At 35.4% G+C, this 20,350-nt stretch overlaps 2 protein-coding genes across 2 annotated transcripts in view; one reads left to right on the top strand and one right to left on the bottom strand.

The window, feature by feature from the left end:
* LOC113495258 overlaps positions 1 to 20,350 on the bottom strand; it is a 286,477-nt gene that overhangs the window by 255,304 nt on the left and 10,823 nt on the right. The gene's annotated exons all lie outside the window — the stretch shown is intronic.
* Positions 464 to 3,456, top strand: LOC113495259 (ionotropic receptor 40a-like). Its single transcript, XM_026873897.1, has 6 exons — positions 464 to 774; positions 1,077 to 1,236; positions 1,618 to 1,714; positions 2,097 to 2,247; positions 2,641 to 2,734; positions 3,035 to 3,456. Exons 1-6 carry the CDS (start codon positions 712 to 714, stop codon positions 3,223 to 3,225), a joined length of 756 nt encoding a protein of 251 aa, XP_026729698.1. The 5' UTR covers positions 464 to 711; the 3' UTR covers positions 3,226 to 3,456.

Here is a 20,350-nt window from a genome sequence, read left to right on the forward strand (position 1 = left end):
AAATTTTTTACCGATTGATCTTCATAAAGATGATACAGTTATTAAAATAATAAATAAAAAAGAAGTTCACAGAACCATGGTTAATACGATGTTCAACTTCAGTGCGAACAAAGTTTCAATTCATTCAATTATGCAACCTTTTTTCAGGTATGGCCCCTAGTATTTGCTACCTTGTTGGTAACTGGACCAGCGCTGTGGATAGTGATAGCAGCCCCGTCGCTATGGCAACGGCGGAAATGTGATCAGCTGAGCCTGTTCAGTAGCTGTTGTTGGTTTACTACGACTCTGTTCTTGAGGCAATGTGAGGGACTAATGAATATAATTATTATTCTTTTCAATTTGCCACGCCGGTCAAATGTCGTCTGCACATTTACTCGTTGTTAATGTTGTGTAGTCGCTACGTAATCTTCATGTTGACACAAAATCACTATTCCTGAATGTCTACTCAATGAAGACTAAGGAAGTCATAGTTTTGCTCGTGGAAATAAAGCATACAATTACAGGACCAACATTATTGATTGGAAAAAATCAAATTTTACAGCGTCTAGCAAAGAACCGTCGAGTACTCACAAGGCTCGCCTCGTATCAGTTCTCATCTCCCTCGGAGCGACCTACGTCATCGGCGACGTGTATTCAGCCAATCTCACAAGCTTAATAGCTAAGCCAGCAAGAGAACGACCAATAGGAACCCTCGCTGATCTAGAGGAGGCTATGAGGGACTACGGGTACGAACTGGTGGTGGAAAGTCATAGCTCATCGCTGGCCATTTTGGAAGTAAGTAAGACAATTAATTTCTAGATTATTTTTAAGAAATGGAAGTTTTAGATCTCATATGACAGTCGATTAAAATATGGGCGAAATTCCATTCCATGTCAAAAACCGGTATTTTGCTGAGAATGTAAGGCAGGAAAGACGTGTTTTAGATATGTTCGCTACTTCTACACGCTCCCTTAGAAACTGTTTAAAAAAGTATTTTTGTACTAAATAACCAAAAGGTAATTTAAACCCTTGTCTGAAGAACAAACTTCTTAAAATCCAATGCTATGACTTTGATTATATTTGAGGAATGATTTTAGAACGGTACAGGCGTATACGGTCGTCTTGCAAACTTGATGCGTCGGCAGCGAGTGCAACGCGTGCGCAATGTGGAGGTGGGGGTGCGACTGGTGTTGTCTCATAAACGAGTGGCGGTCTTGGGCGGCAGGGAGACGCTGTATTATGATACTGAGAGATTTGGTATGGCGTGTTAAAGCGATCTTTAATATTGATCTTCAGTTTTCGCTAAGTCTTCCTAAAGATTGTACGTAAAATTTAAATAACATATGTTAACGCATGGCATATTGTACATTTTCGATCAGTGTCCACTACTCGGACATACTGACGGCATTGAAAAAGCGTTAAAATAAAATTTCACTGCCCAAAAGAGTGCGCAGTCAGTTATTTACAAAAATACTCCCCAAACTACGTAGTTACGTACTATCCTGAAAATAAGGACGTGGTTAAATCCTAAAAGACTTATAAACATAAATGTTTGGAAAAGAAGTCCCTTGACGCCAACTATAGAGTTTGACCCTTATTAGAGGCAACTGAATAGATCCGAAGTGAACTTTGTTTCAGGGTCCCACAACTTTCATCTCAGCGAAAAACTGTACACACGGTATTCGGCCATCGCTTTACAAATCGGATGCCCTTATCTCGAAACATTTAACAATGTGTGAGTAATAAACTCGACGCTAAACAACTGTTCCGTTTCAGAAGTGACCTCACTTTTGGAGAGAGTGATTTGGGTGATAACATTTTATAATTTATTTGGAGTCTTCTGTTCAGATCAAGTTGTAATGAATATATTAGGATGATATATATAAATGAATCGCATGTTGCTTGAATAGGTAAATTAATATAGGGCTGGATGTGGAGAGGGAGAGGGGGTCGACCAAAGATATGATCGACAGGACAGAACGGAAGAAAAAAAAAGCGCTAACTTTAAATAAAACGGGACAAAAGTAGGAAGAAAGTCAATTGAAGGAAACACAAATCAATGACCAACATATAAATAAAAAAAAACAATTGTTAAATTCAAGTTATTATATTTACAGGCTAATGACACTCTTCGAGGCGGGTATTTTAGCGAAGATGACAACGGATGAGTACAAGAATCTTCCAGAACAAGCTAGAAGATCAGATCCCGTCACTGAGAGTGACAAACAGAGCAGTGACGTCATGGGAGATTCTGCAGCTGCCTCACAAGTATCTATTACATACCTACTTATATATTATACTATAATTTATATAACAAGCAAAGAATTTTGGAAGTATTGGGGAAGGCCATTACTAAGCAGTAGGACTAAGTGGGCTAGATAAAAATAGGGAATTAAAGTAACGGAGTGGGAACTTACTTTGTCTCTAACCGATACATTTTGTTTAAGCAGTGTCTTTGGCCAGTGACGTCATATTGAAATTTAACTAGCTGTATGTATTATTGCTATTTCATAAAAAGCACAAACACAAATACGTGTCTTAAATTTCGACGTTTATTAATAATGCCTGGACTTCATTTTAATCAGTCAAGTCAAGATACTTCAAGAATAGGAACATTTACTAAGTCAAAGCAAGTTTGTTTGATAACCGAGTTGTTCCCAGCCACAAGGAGAATCCACAAAAGGTTTGCAGCCGGTCTCTCTGAGAATGTTGAGAGGTGCATTCTGTTTGCTCGGGATAGGACATCTTTTAGCAGGTAACTGTAACATATTATGCCGTTTTGTCTGTGTGTTGACTAAAAGCAAGGGTTATAATTTCAAAAGATTTACGACTGAGATCTGACACTCTCACTCAAAAATTTACAATTGTTGTTTTTAAGACAATGAATATGTATCAAATCAAATAAAATGTTTATAATTTACATTAGTTTGCATTAAATTGTACTTGGAAGAACCACTTTTGCTACCAAAAAGTGGAGATAAATCTGAATGATTTAAACAAATTTTGGACACCAGTCGATGACCACAATAACTATAACAGCTCCCGTGCTTTTCAGCTATATCTCTAGCAGCTGAGATCCAGATACAACGGCGATCGAAAAAGAAACGCCAACCTGAAGTCAGCGAGCAAAAGAAGACGCAAAAGTTGCTGGTACTAGGGAAGGCAGTCGTGTTGTTCAAGAGGGGGTATAGGAGGGTGTGCCATAGTGTCTACACCGGCATGGATCGAGCACTAGGCCCGGAATAACCACTACCACGTCATGAGTTATAGTAATGTACGATAGGCTATATAATCTATTTAGCTGATATAATAGAGTACAAGAAGACACAAAAACTTCACGCCTTAAATGGAAAGCAGTTTGTCAAGATGGGCTATCAGAAGGTGTGCATTGGGGTTACTTCAGCACGGATCGAGCTTTGAGCCCGAAAAATCTCATAAGTGCAAACGAATAGAATGTATCAAGTAGTCGGCTGCACATTATTAGTACATATAAAGATTAAGTAAAACATTTTGCAATTAGTAGAAATCCAATTTTCTAGTAGTCTGTAAAAGATTATCAGTAGGCGTGAAAGCAAAAACAATATGGACGACACGTAAGAAAAGTATTATTGCTATTTGAACAAAAAATGCGATTATACGTGACTGTATGTACGTTGTATTACGTTATAACAGCTGAAATTATTTGGACCAAATTTGGTATATAGGTAGAAGACAAATTGACCTACTTTTATCCGACTGCGTTAGGGTAATGTTTTATCAGCTACAACCGGCATCCTGACGGAAAAAGCCACAGTCAACAGCTAGTTTTTATTATTAAATGATGTAACGGTTTACTCACGCGTATTTATCGGGGTAGCCCGACTAGTTTCCCGTTTCGACTCGCGATCCCGCCGCGTCTGCTCATGATTAAGGACTCCGGTTGGGTCCGAAACTAGTCGGGCTACCCCGATAAATACGCATGAGTAAACCGTTACATCATTTAATAATGAATCATTCTCACGACAGTTATTATCAAAAAAGCTAGTTTTTAATAACTTAAAATTAATTGCTTTAACAAAACTAGTTCACTAGTAGCCTTGCATCACCAGTTACTTACGGCGATCATCGTCGGCCCCTATAAATTGCCACAACGAAGTTTGTCAACAAAGTTTGTTGGAGTATAATCTCATAATCACTATGCTAAGCAGATTGGTACCCGCAGTCATTCTTACTATACGATGGATAGAGATGTCGGGACCCTCTTACGTTGAAATTGTTTAACAACTGTATAACATGTCCTACATATGTATATGTGTGTATGTAGAACGTGTTACATGAATTAATAATTTTCAGCTATAAAAATATTTTTTATTTAAAGAATAAAGAAATATTTTTGTTTGGTTTATGGGCTTTTAGGAAATTTCGAAAATGCTTATTGATCACGTGGTAACTGTTCTAATCTAGCAAAACAATATTTGTACACTAAAACCATTAAAGTTGTATGCACGTCAAAATTGTTCTGATTTCATATTATAATTATTACCCCATTTTCAGAATAAGAGCACCTTTAAATAATTTAATCTCGAAAATATAATTCTATGATCAGAATATAAACCAGGTTTAGGATCAATTTTACTAAGATAAGCTAACCCTACAGATTGACCAAACTACTAAAAGTAACTGGGACGTATAATAAGGTCAGGCAAAGATAAAAAAGAAAAAAACTGTGATATTTATTTTCATTACAATTACTCTTAAACGCCTCGCATAATAGCCAACTCTACAATATCAAATACCTAAACTGAAAAGATGGGCGACACACGTAACTGTCTAGACATATTTCTAGCCTCAAAATACCCTTTTTTGGCCCAATTTGAGGTCGATTACTATGAGGCTGGACAGACATGAGCTCGTTTGGAAATATGAAAAAAGGAGGTTAAGCTTTTTACTTAATTATTTTATTTTATAAGAATATACAGATTTGTTACCTCGACATTGTGCCAGGATTCAAGCATGCCTCGTCTGTTTTTTACCAATTAATAGCTCTCGCACATGAACCTATGCCAGTATCTGATATCCGTTGGTAGCTGGTATCCATTGGAGAGCGCCGGTATTCGAAGCAACAACATTTTTTAAACGACTTCCGCATGAAGTTACTGAATCCTTGTGTTGCGGGAGGTAAACCCAGACTCAGGACAAGCATTCGTGGATTACACAAATTCTTGTCCTACGCGGGGATCGAACCCGCGACTCGTCGCGCATAGTAGGTTTGGCGCGGTGACCTCAACCACTTGGCTATCCTTGCAGACACATTTTTGACTTGGCAGTAACCTTATTACTCGTCCATCACTGTTGCTATATTCAAACTTGAATAGTATCACACGCCTTAACAGGTCTAGCAGAAAAGGTATTTCGTCACTCCATAGTAAATTTCTAACTAGTAGCAAAGCATAAAATATTCCAATTACGTCAGAAATTCAGCTGTAGTTCTGACACAAGACAGTTTCCTCATTAAATTAGCGGGGTGAGAGAACGCTAACGTAGTTATAATTGTAACGATATGGATACAAAAGATCTAAGGAACTACACACAAGTTGGTCCTGTTCCTATGCAATCTTTATCATCCTTTACATCTAGAATGCGTAGCGAGGAATGTGCTTTAGAGAATCGAATTCGATTTTTTTTATTGTATTCCACAACTTTACACAACGACATCTAGTCTCAAACAAAGCAAAGCTTGTATTCTGAGCAATTGGTAAACATACTTACTTGTATTATATAAATACATATAACATATGTTTTACCCACACACAGAACAAATGATCGTGATCATCACATAAACATTTGGCCCGCGTCGGTATCGAACACAAGACCTCCGGTATCGCAGTCGGGGTCTCTAACCACTAGACCAGTCATAAGAATGTGAATATGAATAAACGCGTAATGATTATTTTTGGAAAAAAAACCTCTTTTTTATATATAAACACGAATGAACAAAGCCTTCATCCGCCTCTAAAAATACACGTGACGAAAAATATACCGACGGCAGTTAACAAGCCCCTTCACATACATGTTTTTACATTCAGCTTTGTCTATTCAAGCTCCGAAAACGGACTGCAACGTCAAAACTTACAAACAAAAATCCGTATTTTATGCATAAAAGGCTTTGTTATATTTTGTAACTGGCACTAACAAACGAAGCTATTTTAAATGTAGCTAACGTATTACTTACATGCAAATGCAGGGAGTATTGAATTCATAGGTAGATAGATATTTTTTTAAGAATCTATAATCAACATTGAGTCTGTTGCTCTACATAATTTCGATCCATACTAATATTGTGCTGAGTGCTGAAGTTACCTTGTGTGCCTATCACTGGCTGTTACACGCATTTTCTAGGAAACCATAATAGCAAGTACGTTTAGTTAAAAATAGGTGAAAAGATGTGATAACAATAAAGGAGAGATTACAGTTGTAGAAGAAAGCCTTTCCGGGGTAGATCGGTTTGTCTGTTTTAAAACTGCAAGTTTTTATTTTACAGGTGGTAGGGCTTTTCTATGAACATGTTAACAGTATACGTTTGTTTCAAATAAAATAAAAGAATGCTTTTAGCCGCGATGATTACAAACATCATGGACGACGCCGCAGACTCGTAATCATAATATTTTAAATGCAAAAGTATGTCTATGTTCAATCGGGCCGATTTCAATGAAATGTTTAGGTAGTTGACACCTTTTGCAGCTATAACCAACCTCAGGTGGGCGAAGCCGAGAACAACACCTAGTGTATGTATAAAATAATCTGAAATATAATTGTCAATACAAATTTAAATTTAATTCTAAAATAACATCTAAAATTTAACGATTAAAATACTTCAAAATAATATTAAACCTGAAAATGTTGATTGAAGCTTAAAATTATTGGTATATATACTTTCTAATTTGTATCGATGTAAATACGAATATATTGACGCCAGTGCAGCTGACGTAGTTCGCAACTTGTCTGCCGACGTGTTCTGTTCCAAGTTAAGAGAAGTTGATGCATACTCTGACGTCATACGTTCAGAAGTCTTTGATCAATTTAATGTGTATTCAAGTTGTGTTTAGGTTTTGCTTAAGAGTGGTACGTATAAGGTATTAAAACAAAAGACTGTGTAAAAATTGTGTCTACAATGAATTATTCCTTCAATAGTAAACAATAAAAAAGGATAAGACTAATTTTACTTAATGCCGTGACATCAGTTTTCAGACACAGAGGATTCCGCACGTAAGCAAATAGACTAAAGAAAATATTTTTTTAAAGGAAAATTATCACTTATATTTTTTTTTGCATCTACCAACTGCTGCTTAGCTTAGCATCAGCTGTAAAAATGTCAACTGTCTAGTTATATAGGTGAATCCTGGTGACATACATACGGACAGAGAGCCGAGAGAGATGGACAGACAATGAAGCCTCAATATAGGGTTGCGTTTTTCACTTGAGTTACGAAACACTAAAAGCAAAGCTAGTTTCTTTCTCGCATTAAATAAAAATCTTCAAACGCAAACTTTATTAATGGAAAATCGCTGGTTCTTAATCTTTATACCACTATGTAACATCTGGGCCGTAATGTAGGGCCAAATGTTTGGATATTTAAACTTTAATAGGGACCCAAAGGCTTAAAATGGCCTGAGTAAGCCAATATCGGTAGGTACCTAACTAATTACTTACACGAACTGCACTTATGTGTATCTGAGGCAAAACGCCAGGTCGACTCAAGGGCAGGCGACCAATTCATAAATTTACATAAACTGAATATTTGGAAGGCGATTTTTTAAATAAATAATTTGAGTAAGGCATTGGACAGGTGGCATTTGTATTGGCCTCATTTTGATGAATTTATATTTTATTTGAAAACCGTTGTCGACCTTGTGAATTGACTAGAAGGATGTTTTCAGTTTTCTGGTTAGTCTATAAATAATAATAATACGTCTTTTAAATATTTAACGCCCGCAAACGCTGCCTTTATGTTAACCTCTTCAAATACCGCATCACAAAATCTTATAACTGGAACAACCTATTCATTGGAATCCTACGAGTATGTATCACATATATTTTTACCATTTAGTCACAAACGAGGTAGAGCCTTGCTATCATCCTAAACTTATTCATTCAAAAGTAGGATACGAGCAAACAATAGCCGTAGCCATGGCAACCTATTGTCTATTAGATAATTTTATTAAACTCATGATAAATGGGCGCCAGGACTTAATAACAATTAATTAATTTAGCCGTCATTGTGCATTGTAAAACGAAAAACGAGATGAGACACAATGGGTAGTTGTCTAATGAATTAAATCGTATTTTAGGTAAATTAATCCCTTCAATGGGTGGGTTAAGTTCAGTTAACGCAATCAATTTGGATAGACGAAGATTACATTTTTAGTGTTACCTTGTATTTTACGTAAATGTATCTGTTATAAAGGGTAGGTGTATAATAACAGCCTGGAGACAGGCCTGTTCATGTATAGGGAAGATTTTTAAGCATTGATTTGGGTTTTCGGGTTGCCGGATTATGAATATAAAATACAAATCTATACTTCTATACTAATCTATATTACTTAATATATAAAGCTGAAGAGTTTGTTTGTTTGTTTGTTTGAACGCGCTAATCTCAGGAACTACTGGTCCAAATTGAAAAAATATTTTTGTGTTGAATAGACCATTTATCGAGGAAGGCTTTAGGCTATAAACCATCACGCTGCGACTAATAGGAGCGAAGATAGGTACAATGAAAAATGTGAAAAAACAGGGCAGATATAAATCATAACTTATAACTTCTACCCACGGGAACGAAGTCGCGGGCAACAGCTAGTTCAAATATATTTCCAAATTCTTATTAAGGTTTGATCACGATTTTGTTTTCGGTGTAAGTCATTGATGTCTTAGATTAATTCAGAAATCATATACAGCTTTGAGGAAGTCACAAAGGACTTTGCTTGTGGCGTCTGAAGGGGATCGAACCAGGAAATCGTGCATAGCAAATCACCACGACAAAGAAGAGAATTAATATAGGTTTAGTTGAAACATAATTATATTCTCTAAGTATACATTTTATTTACAATGGTTTATACGAATTGAGAGGTTGTCCTACGGGTACAGTGTTTTACTCCGGTACAGGACATGGTATAAGAGAGGACACGTGACAAACATACAAGTTTAAACATGTAATCTGTCAAGTCCGTCGTTAAGAATATCTTATATACTATTCTTCAAGTGTTTATTTTCAGCAGTCACACACAAAGGTAACTTACATCATAAATCGCTATTATTAAAACCCAACTCTACATGAAAATGCCACGGCTACGGTCGTCATCAAAAGAATTTATTATTACTTACTTATTTATGAGATTCATGGCGATATTAAGCAAAGTTGCGAGTTCAACCCTGGAGTGTCAATGTGACTTTCGTAATGTCATAAGTACTTTGAAATTTGAAGGTAATTTTAATATTCTTTAATTAATATGAAGAATTCAAGGAAGTTAATGAACCTTTCTTTAGATAGACAATTATTTAATTGTAAAGTTTCGTGAGGCGGATTCATAATAATGTATTATTATGGTTGACTCACGCGTTTTCACGGTACTCAATGAGACTATGATTCAACTGTCCTATGGACAGCCACTAGATGGGCGATCTTAAGAATACATGAAAACCTACTTGAATCTCAAGATCTCAAATCTCCACGACTGTTCATTTATTTTAACTTTCTAAAATAAATGAATACAGATATCATCAGAGGTTTTACCACCACCGTCTTAAGAAATATTGTGCAGCTGTTTAAAGGGGATGTTGATCGAAGAAATGTAGAGTGCTGTCTCGCTCTCTTACATGCTATATTACCTTAAGACGTGGCCGTAGTCTTCCAGTCCTTGTAAACCTTATAATTCTTGCCAAGTGATCCAAGATTGTATGCGTTTTGTGAGTCTAGTAGGTACATACAACCGCTACAACTAAAACCCTACACCACATTAAAATTCTACATTTAATAACAAAACGGACAACGACATTGCTGTCACCTAAAATAATTTATTATTGCGTCATTAACATTGATACGGAACCGTGACAGCTCATTTAATTTAATACAGATTCTGTTCAAATTGTATTCGGAATCATTTAATATTGTTTGACACAACTACCTACTATGAAGTGACTCATTCCAATGTACAAAATAAAACGCCGGAAATTATCGTCCAATAAATGTAATTTAGTATACTGAAACAATAGAAAGAAACTTGCGCTATTTATAATATAAAAGAAAATACTTGTCAGATATTTCGACAATTTTCATGTTGATTATTCAATATCTATTAACCTTATCATTACCATAAGGTCGACTTTACACTTACCGTTTGAAGTAGCCAGTCGTCTGTTTACAGCTAAAACATGATTGGATTGACAGAATACAATAAAAGTTAAAGATTCCATGGTTGTGGAATAAAATTATAATTGAACGGTTGAAGGCAAAACCGCGTTAAAAAATGTTTTACAATTGAATTATACATCCAAGTGGGCCTCTTACAGCAGTAGCTACTGAAAGGTGCCACTTCTTGACCCTACTTCAAAAGTAATTGAAAACATCTACTTGAATCCACTTCAACAACTGGCTGTTTCCGCAGCTAACGTTGATTCATGTACGATAGGTCTAAAAATAAAAATACAAAATTCTGGAAACCATAATCCCACGCAATAACAAAACAAAGGAACACAAAACAATTGAAAACACAAACAACAAAACAGTATCGGGTCTCATGTTATCTAAACAAAGTTTACGCTCAGAAAACCCATCCAATAAACTAAATAAGAGTCGATATGTCTTTAGTTATCCTCGCTCCGACCTTTAACGGAGGACAGAGGGTTAGTCCCTCAAACTTTATACTCGGTACGACCGCAGAAAACGAGATTGTCGTAGCCATACGAATGGCTAGATTGTCTTTGGATGTGAATGGTTTCGTGTAATGTCGGCTTGCTGATTTGTTTTCAATTAATTGTTAATTTAACAGCTAATATTGACACCTGTTTTTAGGTATCACAATTTTACATTAAAAGGCGTCATTAAAACTTTCCGGTGGTTAAAAACTGGCAGACTACGGTATTGAGTCATAAAACGATCTAAAATGTCACGGATTCGCAACAGAAAGTTAGAGACTTTCTGCAGATTTTTTCAAATAAATCCTTATTATACAACATTTTTTAGTAATTTGTTATTGCAGTAGAAAGTAATCAGTTTTATTTTTGCTGCCATTCATTTAATGATGTAGTCAATTACAATATTGGGTTTTAGACCAATTTTCGGGATTCAATAACAACAGAAACCAAAATTAAAAGCAATACCAACAGCCACCATTCGCTGTCTAACAAAAACAGAATTTTAAATACACCCGTAGATATATCTATATTTAATCGCGTTGTGATCCGGTCATCGCCACTGACATTTACTTCGTAAGTCTGTATTGTGAAACTTTCGGGTCCGAAAAACTTGTGATATGAGCGCATACAAATTTATAAACGAGGAAGCGGACAGCGTGACAAAATTAAAACTTTCCGAAATAATTTCGGTTGCGAATAAATGTATTGGGCTAACTTATTTTAAACATTTTCCGCAATTATCGTTATAGAGCAAGGGCGAGGACTGGCGGGTATCTTTTTAATTTTATTTCCATAGAATTTGTGAAAGTAGTATTTGAGCGAGAGAAAGAAGTAAATACGTAATGTACATGTTGTAGAAATGAAATCAAAGTACTAAATATGTTGACACTACATCTTCTCTCAAAGGATTGCTTACCGTTTCCTCTTAGTGTAATAATCTTGCAATTTTAGAAGAAGATGCCGCTCTACATAGTGTAGAGAACTGCCACGCTTCTTCAACTGCAATAATATTACTTTAAGACATTGTGGTTGGCTTTAGAAAGATCTTTTTCTTTTTTGTCTTTTTTTAAGAACGACTCCCGTACTAAAGAATTTATTCCTTGTATCGCGGGAGTTTCACAAACATACTAATCACTTTGACAACAACACCCAGACTCAGAACAAGCAGGAAATACGCGGGAATCGAAGCCACGACGCGACGCCCACAGTTGGTTTGGCGTGGTAATAACCTCAACCACTATAGAAACAATTGTATAACACTAACCAAAAATGTGTTCAGAATATCACTAGCGAACATAATAAAACACAGCGCAATTAATCACAAGTCACACGACAGGTACACTCAGACAAATTAATTATACAAGCGACTTTGTAATCACGTCGGCGATACATTAGTTACAGTGAGACATTAATAACGCACGGAATTTCAGTGGCTGACTGTACATCAAGGATTGCGCTGCAACAAATTGTTTCGCTTCGTATAATCAATCTTTATGAGATCATAGCGATTATTTATAAAAGATCGGATTATGTCATTTTGCAATGATATATTTTAGTGGTAGTAGGTGAGACGGTTTTCCTGCCTGAAATAAGACCGTTTTGATTTTTCGATACTCTGTCTTTGACTCGATAGATGATAGATACCTCATTATGCAAAATGTTTTAACAAACACCCACACATCGGTTTTTACTTGCCTTTTCCTTTTGCGATCTCGACTAAATAAATTGTGTTTATAATCGAAAGTGATTAAAAAAAAAGTAGGAAACATATTGTCTTTTCTTTCTTCTTTTAATTGAAGTCCGAAATAATTCTAAATAAATCCTACAGCTGTTTATTTATTAAGTTTTATCTTTTAAGCTGTAAGTCTTCCACAGTATAATAAATACATAAATAAATCCATCTTTCTTTTCTTCTTTTAATTGAAGTCGAATAATTCTAATAAATCTATAACTTTATTTATCAAGTTTTATCTTTTAAGCTGTAAGTCTTCCACAGTATAATAAATAAATAAATCCTCTATCTATGACAGAAGTTGCATCTTCAAGTCCTGACAGTGAAACGGTCAAACCAATTTAACTACACTAAGGAATACAGCATCGTGTGGGTCCAAACCCCGGATTAGAGAAGATTGCTAGATCACAGAACTTGAACTAGTGTCGTTAGGATTTTAGTAGAAATTGGTCCGCTGTAAACTAAGACAAATGTCTTCTGGAAGTCCCGAATGATTGCTGAGTTTGAGATTGATTCGAAAGCGGGACTATTATTGTATGCAAGTTTGTTTAGCCTTTTTCAAACAAGGAGGCCAGGTAAGTACGTAACTAATTCGGAAAACAATAATAATATGACTTGGCCTGAAGTAACTAAAACTCTTGCAAAGGAACATCAAGTTGATGATCTTTATAATAGTTTCTTAACCTCAAGCACTTTCAGTATTTCTTTTTATAAAGGAAACTAGAAAAATATAGTTTTTTAATTTAAACTGTCTAGCTATCACGGTTCATGAGGTACAAACTTGTGACATGCAGGTGCTCAAAGCAGTGCCTCAAAAAACAGTATTCAACTTAAATAGCCTTAAACAATCCATAACATTATACCAGTATATCCGCACAAAGTAATCAAAACTTGTTAATGAAATCCAGTATATTTCCTTACCCGAATCACAGGAAGCTATATTTACATATAATTTCAATTTCGCTTAACATTATTTCGTATTCAAGTTGGATCCGTTTTGATCCAAGTTTGTACGTCGGAGAAGTAATTGCACTTGTGGACATGGGCTAGTCGGACATATTTGGGTACAGGAATGTTTAATCTGTTCCACACATGGGTTTTTTGTTTTACACTTTGAATTGTTGTGCAAGATTTTGTATGGATTTATTGAAATCTGAGGGGGAGCTGTTTAGGATTTAAATTCAGATTTTAGAATTTAAACTGTACTGTAAACTTAAATAAGTAACATATCAGAGTTCTATTGTTTTTTAGTATGTTGCTGTATATTGTCTGCTTAATTTTAATTATTCAGGCTATGATAATTGCGTCAACAGAATTAATGATACTAATTAATTGATGACGAATTGAATAAAAAGTTTAATACTGTTTCTAAACTCAAAAAGAACCATTTAAAGATCCTACATTTCAACAATTATCACTTAATTCTGTACGTCAGAGTTTCAACTTTTCGGTTCCCTATATTTAATTCAAATTTTCATCTAACTCATCATTGTACAAGAAAAACCCGAAAACATTTTCCAAAAAAGAACCACAGCGTTTTAATAATTACGACCAACTTGGGAAAGTTCGATTCGTCTCGAAGATTAATTGTTCAAATCGGCCCCATTGTCTGGAACGTTGTTGACGCTTTGGGACCCTTTTATGAAATTCGCGGACCATTGTTTTGGCCGGATTTATAAAAAAGTTGAAAAAAGTTCTTGCACAACGACGCCGGGTTCTCGCCACCCGCAAAACACCACCAACCCAACTCTGCGTCCTATCCTTGCCGTCCTACTAACTCTACTACCGAAAAACATATTTTTTCAACTGCAAACAAAAAATTGTAATCGTAATAACGAGGTCACTTTTTTGTTTTTCGTCGGTCATTTAAAACTTTCATTAGTGAATTCGCCCGCGCTTAAAATTTTTCAATTTATTCCCACTTGAACGTTGAATCGCTTACGAATATTGTTGTACAGCTGCGCTACGTTGCAGAACATGTTTCTTAATTTCATTAATAGTTTTCATCGTATTTGAGATATGAACGAGTACGTAATCAAAATTCCATTTATCGCTACCCATTAAGAGATATTGCAATTTCACTAAACTTAATTCATTTGCAATTTAAGTGATAATAATAGTTAAGAATTTATTTATACACCTATTAGTCAATATCGAATTTGAATCTCATTGAGAACCATTATTATAATAGTTAATTATGGGAAATTAATATTGAAATTCCAATTTCAGTTATTGTATGATACTGATAATTAAATTGTTGTATTGATTACCATACACCGATAATGATTAATATTTAATAAAGTTATAATGTCACTGACTATCGTTGTACCGCCTTATACAAAACAATATACATCCAGAAGAATTTAATCCATTTCCATGTGGTGTCACTGTCAAAGCCTTATTTATCGTCGTCTAGATCATTCCAATAAATAAATACAAGTCAAGTCCGGTGTTGAAGGAATCAGCATAGGGGTGGGATAGTCGGCCGACGTATAAGTTAGCCAATTTGTTATGTTAAAGCTTGCGATGCCAACCCTCGTCCGCTCAACAGATTGAGCCTACGGGAGATGCGATGGATCAAACTAAAAATATACAAGCTTTACGTAGACCTGCGAATGTGTTGGAGAAGGGATTTTCGGGAAACGGAGGAGTATATTATAAATTGAATCAGTTTTTTAACATGGCATGTAGGTAATGAGTATGTCTTCATTTCCTAATACATTTACTTTATGACCTAGTATAAATACAAGCAACCCTAGCACAGCTAAAACTTTCAATGGCATCTGTTTGTTTAAATCTGTGTCTCAAAAGACTAAGAATAATTGATTAAACTTAGTCTATTTTAATAAATTGCCAATACTAATGAAATTATAACTACTGACTACTAGCTGCCTGCTACGATTCCGTAGCATAGATACCAAAACGCTACACCGTAGTCACACTCGTAGCCTTTCAATGAAATATCTAAGGAAGATCTCTGTATTTTCGTAGATCGTTGGCGTATCAAAGCTTGGCATACAAACGGAATCCTGGCAGCCCATCCCTCATACATACTAACCCCGGAGGATACCTGTTTTGTTTAGTGCGGTCCACATTGATCAGTTTACTTTCTCTATTACAAAACCCTTTTCTTGTAGAACCAGGTTTTGTAAAATCTTGTATTTTTATTTACGTTTCTCTTTGTTGTCTGGTAAGGTGGTTATTATGATGTGGTGTATTAATATTGAATGCAAACTTTTTTCGCAGTAGGTTTGTTCTGCCAAATCAATACAATGCGTAAACATGTAAGCAGGATATTATCGCACAAAAATGAACGTGGAAAAAAAACGAAGAAAATGTTTTGATTCTGATAATAATCTAATTTAATGACGTGTATCCTCCTCCTGTAGTCCTTCATATTTAGAATAGAATATTCATTACTTCACACTACATGAGTACAGGATTTCGATTAAAATAAATACATTGTGTCACAATGGGCGGTTTATTGCTAAAAGCGATCTTTTTCAGACAACCTTTGGATGGACTTCATTCTGAAGGAGCAACATTTGTGCACGTAGTCCGCGGTGCACAGTTTAAACAATACCAATTGTTAATTCTTCGTAATAACTAATAAAAGCAACAATTATTATTAATAATAAAAAAAAATATATTTATTATAGTACGTATTATTAAATAACATTATTTTCATCAAAATATAGCGCAAATCTTTGACAGTTATCCTTCCACCTGAATTCAGTTTCGTGGTCGTTCGATAATATAATTGGATAAAGCGTAAACAAAAGAATTTTCCCTGTTCCCATCCTAAACCCACACGGAAATGTGTTCTCGTAAACAAACTAAGCCACCGACAAAACTTGTAACTACAAAAAAATAAGAAACAACTTTCGCTTACGTAACTAGCTGAGCCCTGCGGTTTTGCCCGAGTAGTTCCCCTTCCCGTGTACTTTTGGAGTTTTTTCTCGTGATTTTCGATGATATTTTTAGAGTTCTGCACTTTCAATGCAAGTATTTGGTATTAAAAATTCGTGAAAAGCGCGTGGTTCAACTAACACGCCCAACTTTGTAATAATAAACTATTCAATAAAGAAAGTGCTATTGGAATGTTAATGAAATTGTGACGTCTTAGGTTTATACATTAAAACTTACATTACTATTTATAGTATTGTTTAGTTTTCCAGTTTCTCTTTGTCGCATTATTTGATATTATATCTATTTACTTTTGTTAGTGCTGCACACACTGAAAAAAATAAATTAACTCTAAACTAAACTCCTAAAAACGCTAAACGCTATTTCAAATAACACAGTCCCAACGACGAGTCATCCGTCATCAAAACAATTAAATTGAATTCTACTACCCTTCACATGTCGGACATTCCAAAAATAGCAAGTAGTTAAAACTAGGCAGGCCAGATTAATTAGTGTGTCAGGCGGCTTACATACCGTCTTGGGTAACTGGTGAGACAAAATTAATCAAGCAGTGATCCGACATATTATCTCAGTTCAGATGACTTGAACCCTTACGTTGTGGGGCCAGGGAACCAGCGAGTGTAGAGCTCACAAATAAAAATTATTATCCTGTGGCATTCCAGTCCCGTGTACGATGCGTAAAAAACTCATGCAGCAAAGGGTCGTGCCAAAATGCATGTCATCAAATGGATTGGACCATTTTTAGATCCTTAGAACGTCATTTTATCTTAACTGATCAACCGGTCAAGATTTTCCATCAGAATTCAGACAACATAACGTGCTTTTAATTTAATTAAATACATTTAAAGTCAAACCACAACTGGACCAATCAAACTGAGAACTTATCAGAGCGCGAGCGGTAATAAATGTATTACAAAACAATCTTTTTACGATCGCAAACTTCGTGGCCACAATATAAGGTCTCAGTTACAAGAGTTAACGCGAGGGTTGCCCCTTAATAAGAATTGAACAGAGAACAGGGTGTCCGACATGTTTGCTACCCTCGTCGACGCCTGTCGATATAATGAACACTTGAACCAAATCTACGTATAATTAGGCATTTGATTTGACTTTGTTTTCGATTAGAAGCGTTTGCTGATTTGATTGTGAAGTATATTGTGTTTTAAATTGTCTCATTCCTTTAGTACAATGGTAAGATGTAGCTTAGATACTTTTCATACGGCTAGTTCAGTTTGTCACTGAGTATGTGTTAGTTGCGTCTATTGAGATTGTTTGTACCTACCTCATTTGTAAAGAAAGCATGACTTGAAAAACTTATTTTAAAAAGAAAAGAAAAAATAAACTCGGATTTGAATTCTTGTATCGTAGAGGGTTACACAAACATTCAAGACACATTCATCATTTGTATGTATTTGATAGTTTATTAAATCGTCCCTCTGTCATTTCCTTACTAGTAATGAATCTTAACATTCGCATACACGCCTTCGTACTGCACGCATACCACCACAACATCAACCTGAGTACATTATACGATTTAACTTTAAATCGCAATAAGAAGCCACTCATCTTTAAAATCAATTACCATATATTCGTCACTGTCTAAATGTTCACCTCTACTCCACAACCATTTTAATTCTGAGATTACGCAAATCCAAAAAAATATCACTAACGACCAAATAAAAACGAGTTAGAAAACTAATATTATCTGGAGACATTCCTTAAGCCAGCGTTCCCAAGGTGTCTTAGTGACAAATTTTCGCCGAACGCCCAAATTACTTTTAGTAAACGATCAATCAATCTGACAAAATCTCTGTCAATGTATGTACTATGTAAAAGAGTTTCTGATGTGTTAATAATTGATTGTTGTGAACCATAATAGATATTCCGAGTATCTTAAGTTCTTGGGAATGTAAACTTGAAATTATCAAGTATACTCGTAATAGCTGATAATACCGTTTGGAGGTGAATTATAAGTATCCACACCTACATGGATACTGTTTTACTAACAAACGTGAATAAACTAGTTTTTATTTTAATAGAACGTAACGGAGTCCTCAATAACTCGTGATTAAGGACTGTGATCAGGTCCAAAACGCGTTATCAAACAATTATAGTTCTATTTTTTGGAAACAAAAGTATCTACTTACTCTCAATCTTAAGCCAGAACAAACTGTGTTACAAATAAAAATACGAAACAGGCTCACACCATTCTTAAACATCACGATTCCCCAAAATAACATTCTCTGGTTTCAATTAGGGATACAACAATAGAACATTTCATCGCCACGATATCGCGTTACATTTTCTCACGTCAAATCTCTTTAATTATACCGCCATAATCACACCCGTCTCGCACCGAATTATCTAACCGCTAGAATACGTAAAAGATTCTATTTTTCGTTTTAAAACCCATTTGTAAACAGGGCACGTTCGCGCCCGTCCCATTGCTTAATTTACAAATGTAATTAAACTCGAGTTGGCCGAGAAAAAAGGGGAAGAGTGATTTCTCACCCCAAAGGTAAGGCTCTTTTGTGAAAAACCTCTGATAAGTTAATCGGATAGCAAAAGTAAGCGTCGGTATGTGACCGGGTTTGTAAAGGTGTTAATTTTTTACCTTTATCAGGTGTGTTTCAGGCTAAAATACTAAAATCGTTTAAAAACCTTTTTGAAGTAAAACAGGTAATAAATAGATAATGCCTTAAATAACGAACGACAGAGTTAAAACATTTGCAGGCTCCATTTTAGCATAAGGCTATTATTTAAAATGTACTAAATAATAGGATATTTTGATTCGTTTAGATTAATGAAGGAATCGATGATCAGAGAATAAGCATTCGACAGACCTATTATATAATATACTATTATTCAGCTGTTATTCCTACACCTTTGACAGTCGTTACAGGTAGTCAAAAGCTTGAAAAAGTCTGACAGCCAGTCTAACCAAGGGGTGTCGTGTTGCCCAGGTAACTGGGTTGAGGAGGTCAGATAGGCAGTCGCTCCTTGTAAAACACAGGTATTCAGCTGAAACCGGTTGGACTGGTAGCCGACCCCAACATAGTTGGGAAAAGGCTAGGCCAATGACTATTATTCAGCTGCTTTTTTACCTAGTAGCATGCTACACTCTATCTTATCTGGTAAACCGCGTAAAAGCCTAATCCCCAAAATTCTTATAAAGATCTCAAATGCTCTATAAATCCTAGTTTCAACCGGCTTAAAGAGAGAGGGCTCTCAATTGGTCTATGTATATTTTTTATATTTTTAACCTCAGTACTTCAAACTGGATAAACACTAATTTTGTTGATTTTCATTCAACGTAAAAAAGCAGACATTTGGCCCCATTAAAGATATCCATAAGTTTAGCTAAGCAGTTTATACTTTAATTCACTGTTATGTTTTGTAATTATCCCTTTTACAAATTATGAGATAGTAAAGGGACAATATGCTAAATTCTAGGTTCATATTGAAGTGACCTGAATAATTGGTTAGCTCAATTACTGACACCAGCTTTTGATCGTCGCACCGTGCATGCGATGCGACCTACCAAGTTTTGTACAGACTCTGGTAACACTAACTTGGTTTTAATTGGTTATATTGATTTGTGTTTCGGATTTGAAGCAATTGAATGATGAACGGTGTGGGTAACGTATTTGTTATTTACCGGATTTCAAGGTACAAACAGATTTTTTAAGGTATAATCCCATAGAAAAGTACTTAAGACATACAGATAAACACAATTTATATAGTCTTCATAAAAGTTGCCAGTATTGTTTCAATATCACGGTTCTGAAAGATGTTTTAATAGCTTTAAAATTCCAAAGTGTAGTT

Source organism: Trichoplusia ni, chromosome 6, assembly GCF_003590095.1.
Source record: "Trichoplusia ni isolate ovarian cell line Hi5 chromosome 6, tn1, whole genome shotgun sequence".
Lineage (NCBI taxonomy): Eukaryota > Metazoa > Arthropoda > Insecta > Lepidoptera > Noctuidae > Trichoplusia > Trichoplusia ni.

Bases quoted from the DNA above. Each gene is read 5' to 3' on its own strand.
- LOC113495259 (XM_026873897.1), top strand. From the start codon at position 712: ATGAGGGACTACGGGTACGAACTGGTGGTGGAAAGTCATAGCTCATCG. The intron at 1,237-1,617 runs GTATGGCGTGTT...ACTTTGTTTCAG, and splicing joins TTATGATACTGAGAGATTTG to GGTCCCACAACTTTCATCTC. The intron at 1,715-2,096 runs GTGAGTAATAAA...TTATATTTACAG, and splicing joins CTCGAAACATTTAACAATGT to GCTAATGACACTCTTCGAGG.